At 41.8% G+C, this 12840-nt stretch overlaps 1 protein-coding gene across 4 annotated transcripts in view; it reads left to right on the top strand.

Moving 5' to 3' along the window:
- LOC146962653 (protein PHTF2) overlaps positions 1 to 12840 on the top strand; it is a 41884-nt gene that overhangs the window by 16659 nt on the left and 12385 nt on the right. For 2 of the 4 annotated variants that reach the window (XM_085769487.1, XM_085769485.1), the window contains exons 4-5: positions 9475 to 9531; positions 9877 to 9888. In XM_085769487.1, coding sequence (XP_085625613.1) covers positions 9475 to 9531; positions 9877 to 9888 — 69 coding nt within the window. The remainder of the gene's footprint in view (positions 1 to 9474; positions 9532 to 9876; positions 9889 to 12840) is intronic. The other 2 variants (XM_085769489.1, XM_085769486.1) reach the window with 1 other exon arrangement.

The raw sequence follows: 12840 nt of genomic DNA, 5'->3' as shown, positions 1-12840 counted from the left end.
TTGGGCTTTTGATTGTAGTAGATGAAGTTTTGAGATGGCCACCTCTGACCTTTCATCTAAGAACAATGGAGGTTAATAAAACGTAGCCTGTGTTGCTTACATGACATTTACAATCAGAGTCCTGTTATTCCAGATTAATAATAATAACTTGCTTTCTGCTAAGAAAACAGTTCCTATGAAGACAGATTTTGGAATAGTATGGAATGGATCTGATGAAGGGCCTCGACCCAAAACGTCACATGTGGTGACACTCACATTAAAGCAGATATCAGTGGAATGTTTTTGTTAATATAAGTCCTAAATAGTCCTATTTTCCGTCAGCAATCACTTACATGAAGTATTTCAGCCTAAACACGAGTCTCTCCGTCACTCTGCTCTGCTGTAACCCGAGGAGAAAATTTTCCTTGTGGGATACAAGTGTTATCCAATGAGGGGAGAGAACGGCATGAAGGGCTGTGTGTGCAGCCAAGGGATGCGCGTGAATGTGGTGACGTAGCACGAGGACCAATTGATGCCTGACAAGGGCGGGGGCTGCTAACTCATGGTGCGTTCAAGGAAACTCGTACTTTGTGTTTTTCCTTCCTGTGAAGTCATACCAGTTCGATCTGGTACGAGTTCACGGGTCGGAAGTTACGAGTGGCCGTTATAGGGAACTTTCACAGACAACAGGACGGTAAAAACACGAGCTACGGGTTACCTGGAACGCTACCAAGTCGTAGTTGTGACTTGAAGCTGTAACTTACGGTTTCAAAAGCCTGCCTTGAACACAGCATTAGCCGAAACGGCCGTGCCGATGATATCTGCTTTAAAATATTCAGGAGCAGAATCTAGTGTGCTGTTCACTCTAGTGTTCTTCTTTATAGTCCAGCACCTAGATTAATTGTTTGGAGGACGTGCGTGTTTTATGATTCTCTCTAAGTATGGAATGGATACAGACTTGTGATTGTAATTTAATCAATTGGCTACCCTAATATTTACATTTCTTCTTTTGTTATTTCAGAAATGTAAATAGATGCCTGCTAAGTCTGTTGTCTGTCAAGCAAACAACCCAATCATACAAAGTCAAATAAAACCTGACCCTAAACACGACTGTATGTTAAAGGTACAATGTATAACTTTTCCACATGTAAGGGATACGTTTTCAATCTATCCATACTTTTTTATCAACAGTCCTGTTTCATTTTCTCCAGTTTTTAGACACATTTTCACTTTGTTGATATGAATATCTATTTTAATCGACTGAGGAACTTTTACTGGACGTCTATCAGAGAAACAAGCTCTCCAAACTCCCCCTGAATGTCCTGTGTTCATCGAGCGTAACAGGAGAAACAGATTTCCAATATGAAACTGTGTTATTCATTGTTTTTACTGGATTGAATCACTGGGTCTCTTTGTTTTTCGGAGAAGAAGTCTAAGATTTAAAAAAAAAAAACCCTCTTGAACATCTGGATCATAAGTTATCACAGAAACGAGCTAAACTCGTCTCGCAGCCCCTCCAGGAGTGTTTCTAATGTGTAATGGCTTTATTCAGCGTTTCACCGTCAGAGTGCAAGAGAAATCCCATGATCCCATGCGTGCTAGTTCCCGATATGACCAGCGAGCGAGACAATGAGAGACCCCCCAGCTCAGAGGTTGAACGATTCCCAAGCAGGTCTGTGAAGCTGAACATCCTCGGCTCCACAGCCAGCGCTCCGTATGAGTCACAGGATATTTCTGACGGTGCTGTCTCAAATCAGGCTGCAAATAGATTCAGTGTCATATTTGTGTGCAAGTCGTGTTTCTGACCAGAGTGCCAGTGTCGTCTATATCTGCCACGGAACCAGACAGACTTTGTGTCTTTTTATAGGTCGGACAAAATATTTGCTTCTGCCAAATAGGAAACTGGCAACTAGTTTCCCTAAAAGTTCCACTGTAATAAATCATCTTATTATCTTTGTGCAGCGGATTTAAGGCCTAATTTAAGACATAAACAACACAGTTCATATCCTTGGTATGTGGGTGAGATGAGTGGACGTTAATGACTTTTCAGGATCAGAGAGCCTCAGAGGGAATATATCCTTCATCAATACCATCGACCGTGTGTGATGGGATCCTTACAGGATGTGGTTAGATTTAGAGAAGACGGCACATAAATAACCAAGTTGCCTCATATATCACATATTGGTGAATGTGTAACACCAACAGTTTAGGCAGAAAATCACAGGTGAATTGATAAGTTTACTGTTTGAAAATGACTAACTTTTGTCATTCAAAATGGCATCTGTGCAGCACTGTAGTAAACTTTTGGAAAATGTGAAATCAATAAATAAAGATAATAACAGAAAGGACAAAAGCCTGTAATGAAAAATTACACAATACCTTATTTTTCTCTAGACAAAGACAACATTTCTAAACTGAACGCAGCCAATCTGCAGTTTGCCTGCAAAGTTTGTTGACCCACAAAAGGAATGTACTCATTGGTTGTTATTGATCAGCGCACTCGCCGAAAGGCTAAAAACAGCCGCTATGATTCATCATCATAGCGGAAACAACTGTGAAAAACATATTTTTTGACTTCAGTTGTTTACAGTGTGAAGTTCAAGAGGTAAAGCAGCAAAGGAAAAAGATTTCCACTCAGTAAATGTTGTGTGTGTGTGTGTTTTTGGCTTCTAAAAGGAGGTTTTACCATTTGTCACACACACACACACACACACCTGTTGGAGCTGAGAATAGATCTTACACACTTCTCCGTATGTTGCCATAGCAGCGTGAAAACACAGCACAGAGGTTAATCTGCATGCCACAACCAGCTGTCTGACCCCAATTCCTTTTAATTGTTCTTTCACTGGTTCAGTCAGTGAATCCGTTTTGGATTTCTGTGGCGAACCACCACACCTCCACCGCTGCTGTCTTTTGTTCTTCAAGTGGCTGTGATCAGTAATGATTTTATGATTTAAATTCTTTTGGAACATGATCATTATCGGTGGTGGAATTATTTAGTTGATTAATTGATTAGTCAGCTGATCGACATCCTGACATTCTGGGCTGTTGGTTGGACAAGATGACTGATAAAAAATATGGGCTTTAACATTATTTAAAATGAAAATGGCTCTTGGTGTGGGTTTCAGGTGCAAAATGAAACAACATTGTGTGTCCATTTAGCCCTAAACTCTCTCTGAAAATATTTCATACCACTCTGAAACTGAAAGCACCAGTCTGCACACTAGGTCGGTGTCTCTGTGTGTTTGCACTGGTGGTTAACGAGTGTGTCGGAAATGGCCACACCTAGACAGATATATGTTATTAAGTTGCTGCCACAAGTAGGCGAGGGATTTTCCACCACAGACGGTCTCACTGCAGAGACTCTCAAGATTTAGTGGCAAGTAGGAAGTAGGAAAGGAAAATGAAGAGTTACTTATCAACTGGCAGCTCCTCAGTGACCCTTGTTACAGTGGATTCATCACTCCCCATTTTGTTTTTTGATGCTGTAAAATTCTTCTGTAACTGATTATCACAATAATCTACAATTTTCTGCATTGATTTATCAATGCAACTAATTGCTTAACCTACATCAACATTAACATTCTAATAATCTCACTGATAAATGCATCTGATACACTCCCATTAACCCTGATGTGGAGACATGTCTCTGGGTGCTGCTCTGTAAAGTCCAATGTTTCCTCTGTTGTGGTCTCCACCAACTCCTTAGGGACGTATCCAGATCTCCACTCCTGAATGCAAGTTGTTTACTTTGACTGTTGGCTAGTTTGTGCTAGCTCCGTCTTCAAGGGACTACGAGGAGTTTCGGAAAGCGAAGGGTTCTCACTACATTCTGTATGAGCCTCCGCAAGCACAGTGAAATTCTTGGACCGGCGCAAGGCGGACAAAAGCGAAAACATTTGTCAAGAATGTTTTCATTAATCAAGAACGAAAGTCGGAGGTTCGAAGACGATCAGATACCGTCAGCGATTCAGTGGCGTTACTCCCATGAATAGTGGAAAACCGAAACTAGGAAATGCTGGGCGAGTCGACCACTAAATAATGATGTCAAAATAACTATAAAGACAAGTTGAAAATGGATCCATTAACAAATGTGGGTAACGTAGATTCATCCACATTAATACGAGACTCTTAAAAGCAAACTCCTCAGGGTCTCTTTAACAAAAGAGCTCCACATTGTGCGCAACGAGAGTCGTGAAAACGAGATTTAACAAATGAAAACAATGAGCTGAGAGATGCTGAGCCGCTCTGTGGAGCTGAGAGCAGCCACACACTCGGTGATTACTCTTTGGAGGGTCATCATCACCGCAAATGACATATCCCACATTACACATGTGATCCATTAGAGCAGCTTCAAAGCCAGCCAGTCAATGCCAAGCAAATATTGTGTATTTGAAAAGTCAACACACACTCCTGTGATCTGACACTCGGGTCCCTTTCAGCTTGATGCCACTTGATCCCCAGCTCGTCTGTCACAACAGATAAGAGATGAACAACAATGTAGATCAGTCCCAGCTGATAAGTGCGTTAATGTGTTAAATCCTACAAGTGTCTCTCTGCTGTGTGGACACACACGTTAACCCGCTCCACCAGCGTCCCTCTGTGTGTGTGTGTGTGTCTGTGTGTAACGCTCCCTCCATTGCAGAGGCAGTTGTTATATAACTGTGTTGCTTCGCCGACATAATCCCTCTCTCCCTCTCCCCGCCTGGATCGTCCCTCCATCCGTCGCCATGGTGACCCCAGCACTGCCGCAGCGGCACACTTGGCCTCATCATCATCATCATCTTGCCTTCTGGTGCACTACTGCACTCTCAGCTCTTGATTTGACTGTCAAATCACCGAAGTCTGTGATTTTTTCTCAGTAAAATCATTGACGATTAATTTGCTATTTCACCGAGGCCGAGAATATTTAACCTCTAGAAGCTGATAAAGACGTATTTTATTCATTTTAAAGGTGATAGCTACAAGTTTAATTCCTTCTGGCCAGTAGGTGTAGAACTCACACTGCCTGCTCTCACTCCAACCTTCCGTTTTACTGGTTGCCAGTTACAGCAGTAGCTAAAGTTCTAATGCTGTTGCCACAGAGATCATTCCATGCCGACGTTGCCAACGTAACCAGATGTAAATATTTACATATTTCGGACCCGCCAAAATTTATTAAACAATTATTTATATACTATTTTTAAAAAATTCAGTAAAATTAATACTTTTATTCTGCACCCCTCTAGACATTCTGTGGATGCATTATTTTTGAAAAATGTATCCTTTTGATGAAAAAGTTGTAGCTATAACCTTTAAGTAGTTTCTTTTCTCATATTAATGACAAAACATGATGATGGAGAGGTAAGTTGAGGAATTCAAGCGTTATGAACTAATTTATTTTGAGAGAGGACGATCAAACAGATGATGTAAGGATGAGAGTGTGTGTGGCGATAAGAGGATTTACAGTGCCGTTAATTCCACTCCACCAGATCTCAGTTAACTCGCTACTCCATGATGTAACAAGGTGTGTGTGTGTGTGATTTACTCCTCTTTCCATCCCACACCTTCCTTCTTATCTGCACCCCCTCTCCACCTTTATCTCTCTGCTCTGGTCATGCTTGCCCTCTGGCTGCCCTCCACATACACTCAATATCCTCTCCAGTTTGAGTGTGTGTGGTGTCTGTGTGTGTCTCTGTGTGTGTGTGTATATTTTAATAGGTTGAGTGATGTGGAAAATTAGCTGTCAGCCCAAATGTCACACAGTAAATCAGTCAGACGTCAGATTTAATGTTTTCCAGCGTTGGGAACAGTTGATCTCCTCTGGTGGCGCCTCAGGATCCACACGTGTCACAACCTGACAATAATAATGTAAAATACTATAAAGCAGATTAAAGTAGTGTAGTAATCCATGGTGCATTAATGTTGTGTTTAAGGGCAAGAGAAACAGAAACTGTGCCTCTTAGGCTAAAACAATGTAGACACAGTGATAAACAGTTAATTTCTGTTGCTGCCAAACAGAAGAATGAAGACGATGATCTTTGCTGATGACAGAGAACATAAATACTATAGTATATGTGATTATAAAATATAGTATAGTATTAAATTTGTTTTTAGTTTTTCAGTTCATCATTGTAGACTGGCAATGTTGCTATTTTTGTTTCGAGGGCCAGATAAACAATTTTCTGACAAAACAATCTCCAAATCAAGGTCCATTTAGTAGCTTTTGATCGTATCACTTTATTCTCCTTTGAAGGTTGTTTTTCTCCATTTGTCATGGAGCTGTAGACGGTTTGATTCCCTTTCTGTTTTGAGAACTTCCAGGACTCCTTGTCCATGTTAGCTTATTTATTTGCCACTTTGCTTTGGTTAATATGCTGCAGTTAAATAAACGTGGTTTATTACTGTCATATCTCACAGTGGTGTCGTTTCAGAATGTATCAAGTTTTCACGGCCAAACAGTCTAGCCATATTTATATCCATGACACAATAACATAACATGATAATTCATAATCATCGTGTACTGTAAACAATGCTAAAATAAGGAATGCCACGTTCCTGACTCGTTTCCTGGTCTCACGTCATCAGGTCAGTGAGAAGAACAAGCAGCGACATGAACTCAGGACTTAACGACTTGCAGACCAAACAAGTTACAGTAAATAAGTTGAATTACTTTGCGCCGGCTGCAGAAAAGCTTGTGGATGCTCCTCTGAGATTAGCTTTGGTTTCACCTTGGGGCACACAGTTAATTCTACAACGTGACCCGCTGGATGTCGACGGCGTCGGAGCCACTTGCTTCATTTCAGAATGAAAGCAAAGCATTCAACGTGCGATACAGTGGCAGTAATGACAGTAAAGTAAAGCTGTGTGACCCGCACCTCGTGCTGGTATCTGGTCACTGACACTGGGATATCACATAGTGAGGATCGGAGTGTTATAGCACAGATACTGATATATAGAGACAAAACTGATACAGACACAAAAACCCCAGTAGTCTAATCTTTGTATGACTGATTTATTCTGCATAAGACCCTGACTAGTACTCATAGTAATGCTGCATTAGCATCAAAACAAAGTAGGCTAAATAAAAAATGATAATACATATGTAGTCTAAGAAAAAAAAAAAGGAAAAGTCAGGGGGTAGGGGACCACTTTAGTATTCTTTAAGGGGGCCCAGAATTCCTAGCAACGGCCCTGGTTATTGGTCAGTTACAATGGTGAGATGAGAGAAGGAGGAGAAGGAATGAGAACGTCTCTCTTTAACCTGCATCACAGCCACTTTCTCTTCATCCTCAGTTCTTCTCTCTCTCCTGTGTTTCTGTCTCTCCTCATTTTGTTCCTCACATGCCTTCGACCTCCCTCCTCCTCTCTCTCTATCCATGTTTAATGAAATCTCATTAAAGATGCAGAGTTTCCACTGGCGAGCTCGCAAGCAGGGCGACCCAGACTCGACGCCTTACACACACACACACACACACACACACACACACACACACTCTCACATGAATACACTGATCTGCTGAGGTCAGACCATCAGCTGATCCTCTTATGTGTTTGAAACGCACACACGCTTTATGAAATAGCAACCGATCTGTGTGACGTTGGCCTCCTATCGTCCTTTCTCTCCCTAACCCTGACGCAGTAGGAGCTGAGTTTTATCTGCTGGTTTTGACGTTGCAGATTAAGAAAAGGAGAAAGAAGAAGCTACTGTACTGTAACAACACAGACTGGGTGAAATGAGGCACAGTTTGACCTTGGGTTGTGTTCGTGTTGTGTGTTCCAAGGTCAGACGAGAACAAATATATCTTGTTCTCGTTGTGTATCTCTGTCTCTCTGTCTTTCTGACCATCTCTTTGTCCTGTCAGTGGCGTATGGACACACCACATACTGTATGTGTCTGTGTCATAGATCTCCCTAGGCATGTATTAACCACTCCACCAGCCTCGTGTACACACTGTGCAGGTCTATTGATCCCAGTGTTCTCTGTGCGGTGACAGGTGGCGTCGCATGCATTTCCCCAGAGTCACCCCCACACACACACACACCCGCCCTGTGTGTGTGTGTGTGTGTGTGACAGTGATAAATACTGGCTAAAGGACACGTTCATCTTGTCAGAGAGGTTTCTTGTAAACTTCCCTGAGGTTGAACCTGACCTCTGTTGGACCAGTCTCACAGGTTTTACCTCAAATTTTTGGACAAAAAAGCAACATGGAAGTAAATAAGAGAAAGAAAAATGACACATACTGTAAATATTGGTTGTTGTGTGATCCACTCACATGTTTGGTTGGTTTTCTAAAGTGTTTCGACCTCTTCAACCCGTCGTATTCCTCCTGCGCGGCTAAAGAGTTCCAAATTTCTCATGGAAATCTTGCATTTATCAGTAACACGTGAAGTTTTCTTATGAACAAACAAGTTGTTTACTTTTGGCATTAGTCACCAAATGCATGTGTGTGACCTCTGAGCTCTGTGTGTGTGCACTTCCTTCCTCCATAAAACATTTGCAAGAGTCTAAACGCTTGAAAAGTCTTTGCAAGACGACAACAACAACAAATATCAGACCCTGCTTTGTTTACGTTCCCATACACTTGCTGCCGGGGAAACATTAAACTGCCACAAACTATTTATCACAGGCATCATTTGAAACTAGTGGCAGGATGTGAATCATGTTTGTTAGCATGCTAACATGTGCGTGTGCTCAGTATATAAACAAAACTCAGCTCCATCGTGCCCGTGGGTGAGGGGGGGGGCGACTTTAACCCAGAAAACATTTGACACACACGATAAGCTCAGACTTATTTAGAATCAGATATGCACCGCTGTACGTATTGTCCCCAGCGCTCTTTGCTATTATACTGTATGTATCTACTGATTTGATGTGTTGTCTCCAGTGTGCGTACCAGTCTTTGCACAATCAGTATATAGTTAAACATCGCTGTGCTGCAACAAGCTGATACAGAAAATGTCAAATGAACTGGAATATGACGCCTCTCGTGTATCTGCATGTGTTTAGGCACAACTTTGCCTCCGGTCTGTTTAAACTTGGGTTGTCCTGTCCATGCGTCTCTGTGGCTCCATTCAACATTGCGGCTCTTTTTAAAAGAAATCTTTAACACAGTCGTGACGGCTCCCACACAAACAAAACACTCATCATAATGATCTGTTCTTGAAGACCCTTCACACTCTGTTGTTATGTCTTAAAATAATAACTCATGTGGCCGACAAAATGAAGGGGAGGTGACACTTCTTTCAATTTCAGGGAGAGAAAACCGAGGAATTACATAATTATAAATGAGTCCTTTCAGCTCCTGTGACGGATCCTTCATGAGAAAAACATTGTCCTGTTCACTGAGGTTATTACTCACTGATGTGAAAGAATACTGAAGGGAACTTAAGCTTTGTTGTGGTTTTTGGTGTGAACATATAGAAACTAAAACTCTGCTCTGTTTTCTCACCTCTGTAGCTCTACTCTTCATCTTTCATCATTAACTTCTTTTCTGTTTTTTCTTGTTTCCCCAGATTGGCGCCTATGACCAACAGATTTGGGAGAAATCGGTGGAGCAGAGAGAAATAAAGGTTCGTTTGTTTGACTTTTTGTTTGCTCCAAACTTCTGTTTCTTCACTCTAATTGTGAACGTGTGTTCTTTTTTTTCATTTCCCTATTTGTGTTTTGTTTCTCTGCTTATTCAGACAGTCTTCTCTGTCTATGACTTTCACTCCTCCATTTCTCTCTCTGTCTTGTTACGTTTACTTTTCGTTGCCTCTCACCATGCCGCCAGTTCTTTTCCAGTGTTTTTTTTTCTTTTTAACTCTTTCCTCTCTCGCCTTCCTGGCTGTGGGTGTCACCTGCCCATCTCTGCTCTCCTCTCTTCACCTCCATCTCCATCTCTTCTTCCTCCCTCCTCCTCCTCCTCTCTGCAGTTTATTTCTCTGGTGAGTATTCAGCGGGGGAGGGCATCCCTCCCGTTGTCCCCACAGTGCACGTGTGCTCACCCACGCTGTAGTTAACTAGACTGTGGTTGGTTGATTCGACGGCTCGCTCCTGGTGTGTGTATTAACCCCCGTCTGCGTTCACACTGTAGCCGCGTTTTGCTTTCCAGAAGTTAAACGTTAAAACGTGAACCCGTCTGCAGTGTGAACGCAGCTGGATTAGCATGAGTCATGTGATCGGGGTGGCAGCAGCCAGTGTGTGTGGACAACACTGACTCTTTAAGTGACACAAACCTGTCGCAGGTGAACTCAGATCAAAGATTCAGAAAAAAATGTAACCATTTTTCCAAACATCAGGATCCCAGCTGCAATTCTATCACCAGTCAGTGCTGCGCTGAGCGAGCCTGGGTAGGACACTACATTCCTAGCCTCCACTTCTCAACAGGAATTAACATGTGCCCTCATGTCCTCCCTCTTTTAACTCTCATTCAACTGAAACAATTTTTTTGGGATGTGAGATGCAGGAAGTCAGATTTTGCCCTCATCGCCACCAGATCATAAATAGCAGCATTGCTCCTCTATAACAGGGGTTCCCAAACTTTTTAGCCCACAGCCCCCAAAATAACAGACCAATAATGGGCCATAGACTGGCGACAACACAAAACGACAACAAGGATGTGATTTTACATATAAAGCAGAATACCTCAGTCCGAGTAACATCCATGTTACTTATGAGTGAACGTCGTTACTTTCATGTGCAAACTTAATTTTCAACTTATTACTTTAGAAGAAGAATATCTCAGTCAAAGTAATATCCATAAACAGCAATACTGAGGAACCATTTGAACGTTGTTGCTGTGCAAATTAATATTTTGGGAATTACCATGTTTCAGTGTTAATCTCTCCTAACGAGATGGTTTAGTTTTGGACACAGCCACTAATAGGTCATTTTCCACGCTTAGACGCAATCTGTAAGCGTCTGAACATGAAGAGGAAAACTTATTTGCATAGTTTTCTTCTAAATTTTGACTACTACTTTTATCTGTTTCTTTTTTTTACATTTACAGCTAAAATGCAGTGTTTCTTATCATTTTCAAATGTTATTTGATTTCTGGAAATCATCTTGCCACCCCACTCTCAGTGCCTCGCGACCCCCAGGCGGGTCCCGACCCCCACTTTGGGAACCCCTGCTCTATAACACTCAGGGTCTTCCTTCATTTCCCATAAAGCAATGTGACCATTCACCATTCAGCTGAGTTAAGCTAACTGTAGATAGTGTTGCCTTGAGCTTGTAGCCCACACAGAGATATAGAGAGTAGATAACTCCACATCTTTGTTATTATCCAGATTGCTCCTCCTGTAGTGACACTCGACACCTTCTGTAACGTCCTTCACAACAAGAGTTGTACAGGACGAATAAACAGACCCCCCCCGTGCTGCCTCTGTTAGACCTAAATGGATGATACTCTTACAATGCTTAGTAGGTGACCTCTTTTGCACTGCTTCATAACACCACTTTGTGGCCTCATATTAGAGGTTATTGGGACAATATTGTTTGTGTGTGCGTGCTGGTGTGTGCATTCCTCGAAGCAAATCCCTGGTAGCTCAGATTAGTGGTAGTTAGAGCCTCCTCACCTCTGACCTTTTTTTAAGAGGACGTCGTCTTTTACTCCCTTCTCGATTTTTTACGAGAGGTCCTCTTACATCCAAGGCTCTCAAAGTGAGATCTCATAAGGCCTCTTAACGTGTTTTTTAGGGCAGGATTACGTTGAGGTTTGAAGTAAGTTATTAAAAGTGGCTCATGATGACAGAGGATATAAAACATGTTTACATCTCAGTGCGTAGCTTTAGGTTTATGAAGTTTCTACTTGCTCTCACCTCTGCTTCTCTTGGTCTGTAAATGAGAGGTGATAGACGCTCTCTTTGATGAGATTAAAGTCCACACACACATACACATATAAATGCACAGGCTCCTCACCTCTATGGAGTAATAATACTGTTTATGGTTTAGGGAAAGGTTGTCGGTTAAATGAAGATACAGCTGTGCTTTTAAACTCATAGCATTTTATCGATTCATCATGTTAATTTCTTTAACTATGTGCAATTTGAATTAGCAAAAATATGATTCATGTCTCATAAGAGGAAAGTGCACTGGCCAATGAGCCACAATGAACAGCAGTTTTACTCTACCATGACGCTAAAGCCCTCATAGCTGCTCTTCAAGAATGCTCTACTTATCAGCCATGATCTTTGGAATATAATGAGGGACCCAGGATGGCTAAACCAATACTTTTCTTGCTGCTATCTCTTGTCGATGGAATGAAATAGTGAATTAATATAATTAGAGTTGACACATGATGAATAAACACTGGAAAATAACATGGTTGTTATGTGAGTTTATTAGTAACAAACTGACAGGACTGTGTAAAACTAGGGAGAAACTAGTCACCACCTGCTGGTGCAAACAGGAAACTACAGGATATCCTGTTGGGGCTTTTGGTTCAAATTACAGTGTTCAAATACATTTTATTGTGCAGCGCAGCAGGTCAGGTGTGTGCCAATAGTTTGACCGAAGACAAAGAATGTGCACAACTCTCAAAATGAATGAGTGGAATTCAAACGTGTTGTGCGATCTGTCTTTGGGCCAGTAGAATAACCTGAGGAGAAACTAGTTTATAAAGATAAGAAGCTATGAATAGCACAGAGATAACAGATACTTACAGAGGACTTCACTGCTACGGTAAATCTACTGCCAAGAGGAAGCTATCGATCGGCTTCTTTTTAGCCGTGCATGAACACACACACTCACACTGTCCGGTCCTCTCCCATTCTCACACACACACATACACAAACTCAAACACATGCAGTGCATTGGCTCGCTGGTTGTGTTATTTGAAGATAAGAGCCTCCATCAAGGCTCTATATCAGACCATTGACTGATAACAGAAAACTTGA

This window comes from Trachurus japonicus, chromosome 23 (genome assembly GCF_045865225.1).
Source record: "Trachurus japonicus isolate A0001 chromosome 23, Traja_1.0".
Classification (NCBI taxonomy): domain Eukaryota; kingdom Metazoa; phylum Chordata; class Actinopteri; order Carangiformes; family Carangidae; genus Trachurus; species Trachurus japonicus.
The sequence above is the reverse complement of the archived record's forward strand: the minus strand, read 5'-3'. Positions and strand labels throughout refer to the sequence as shown.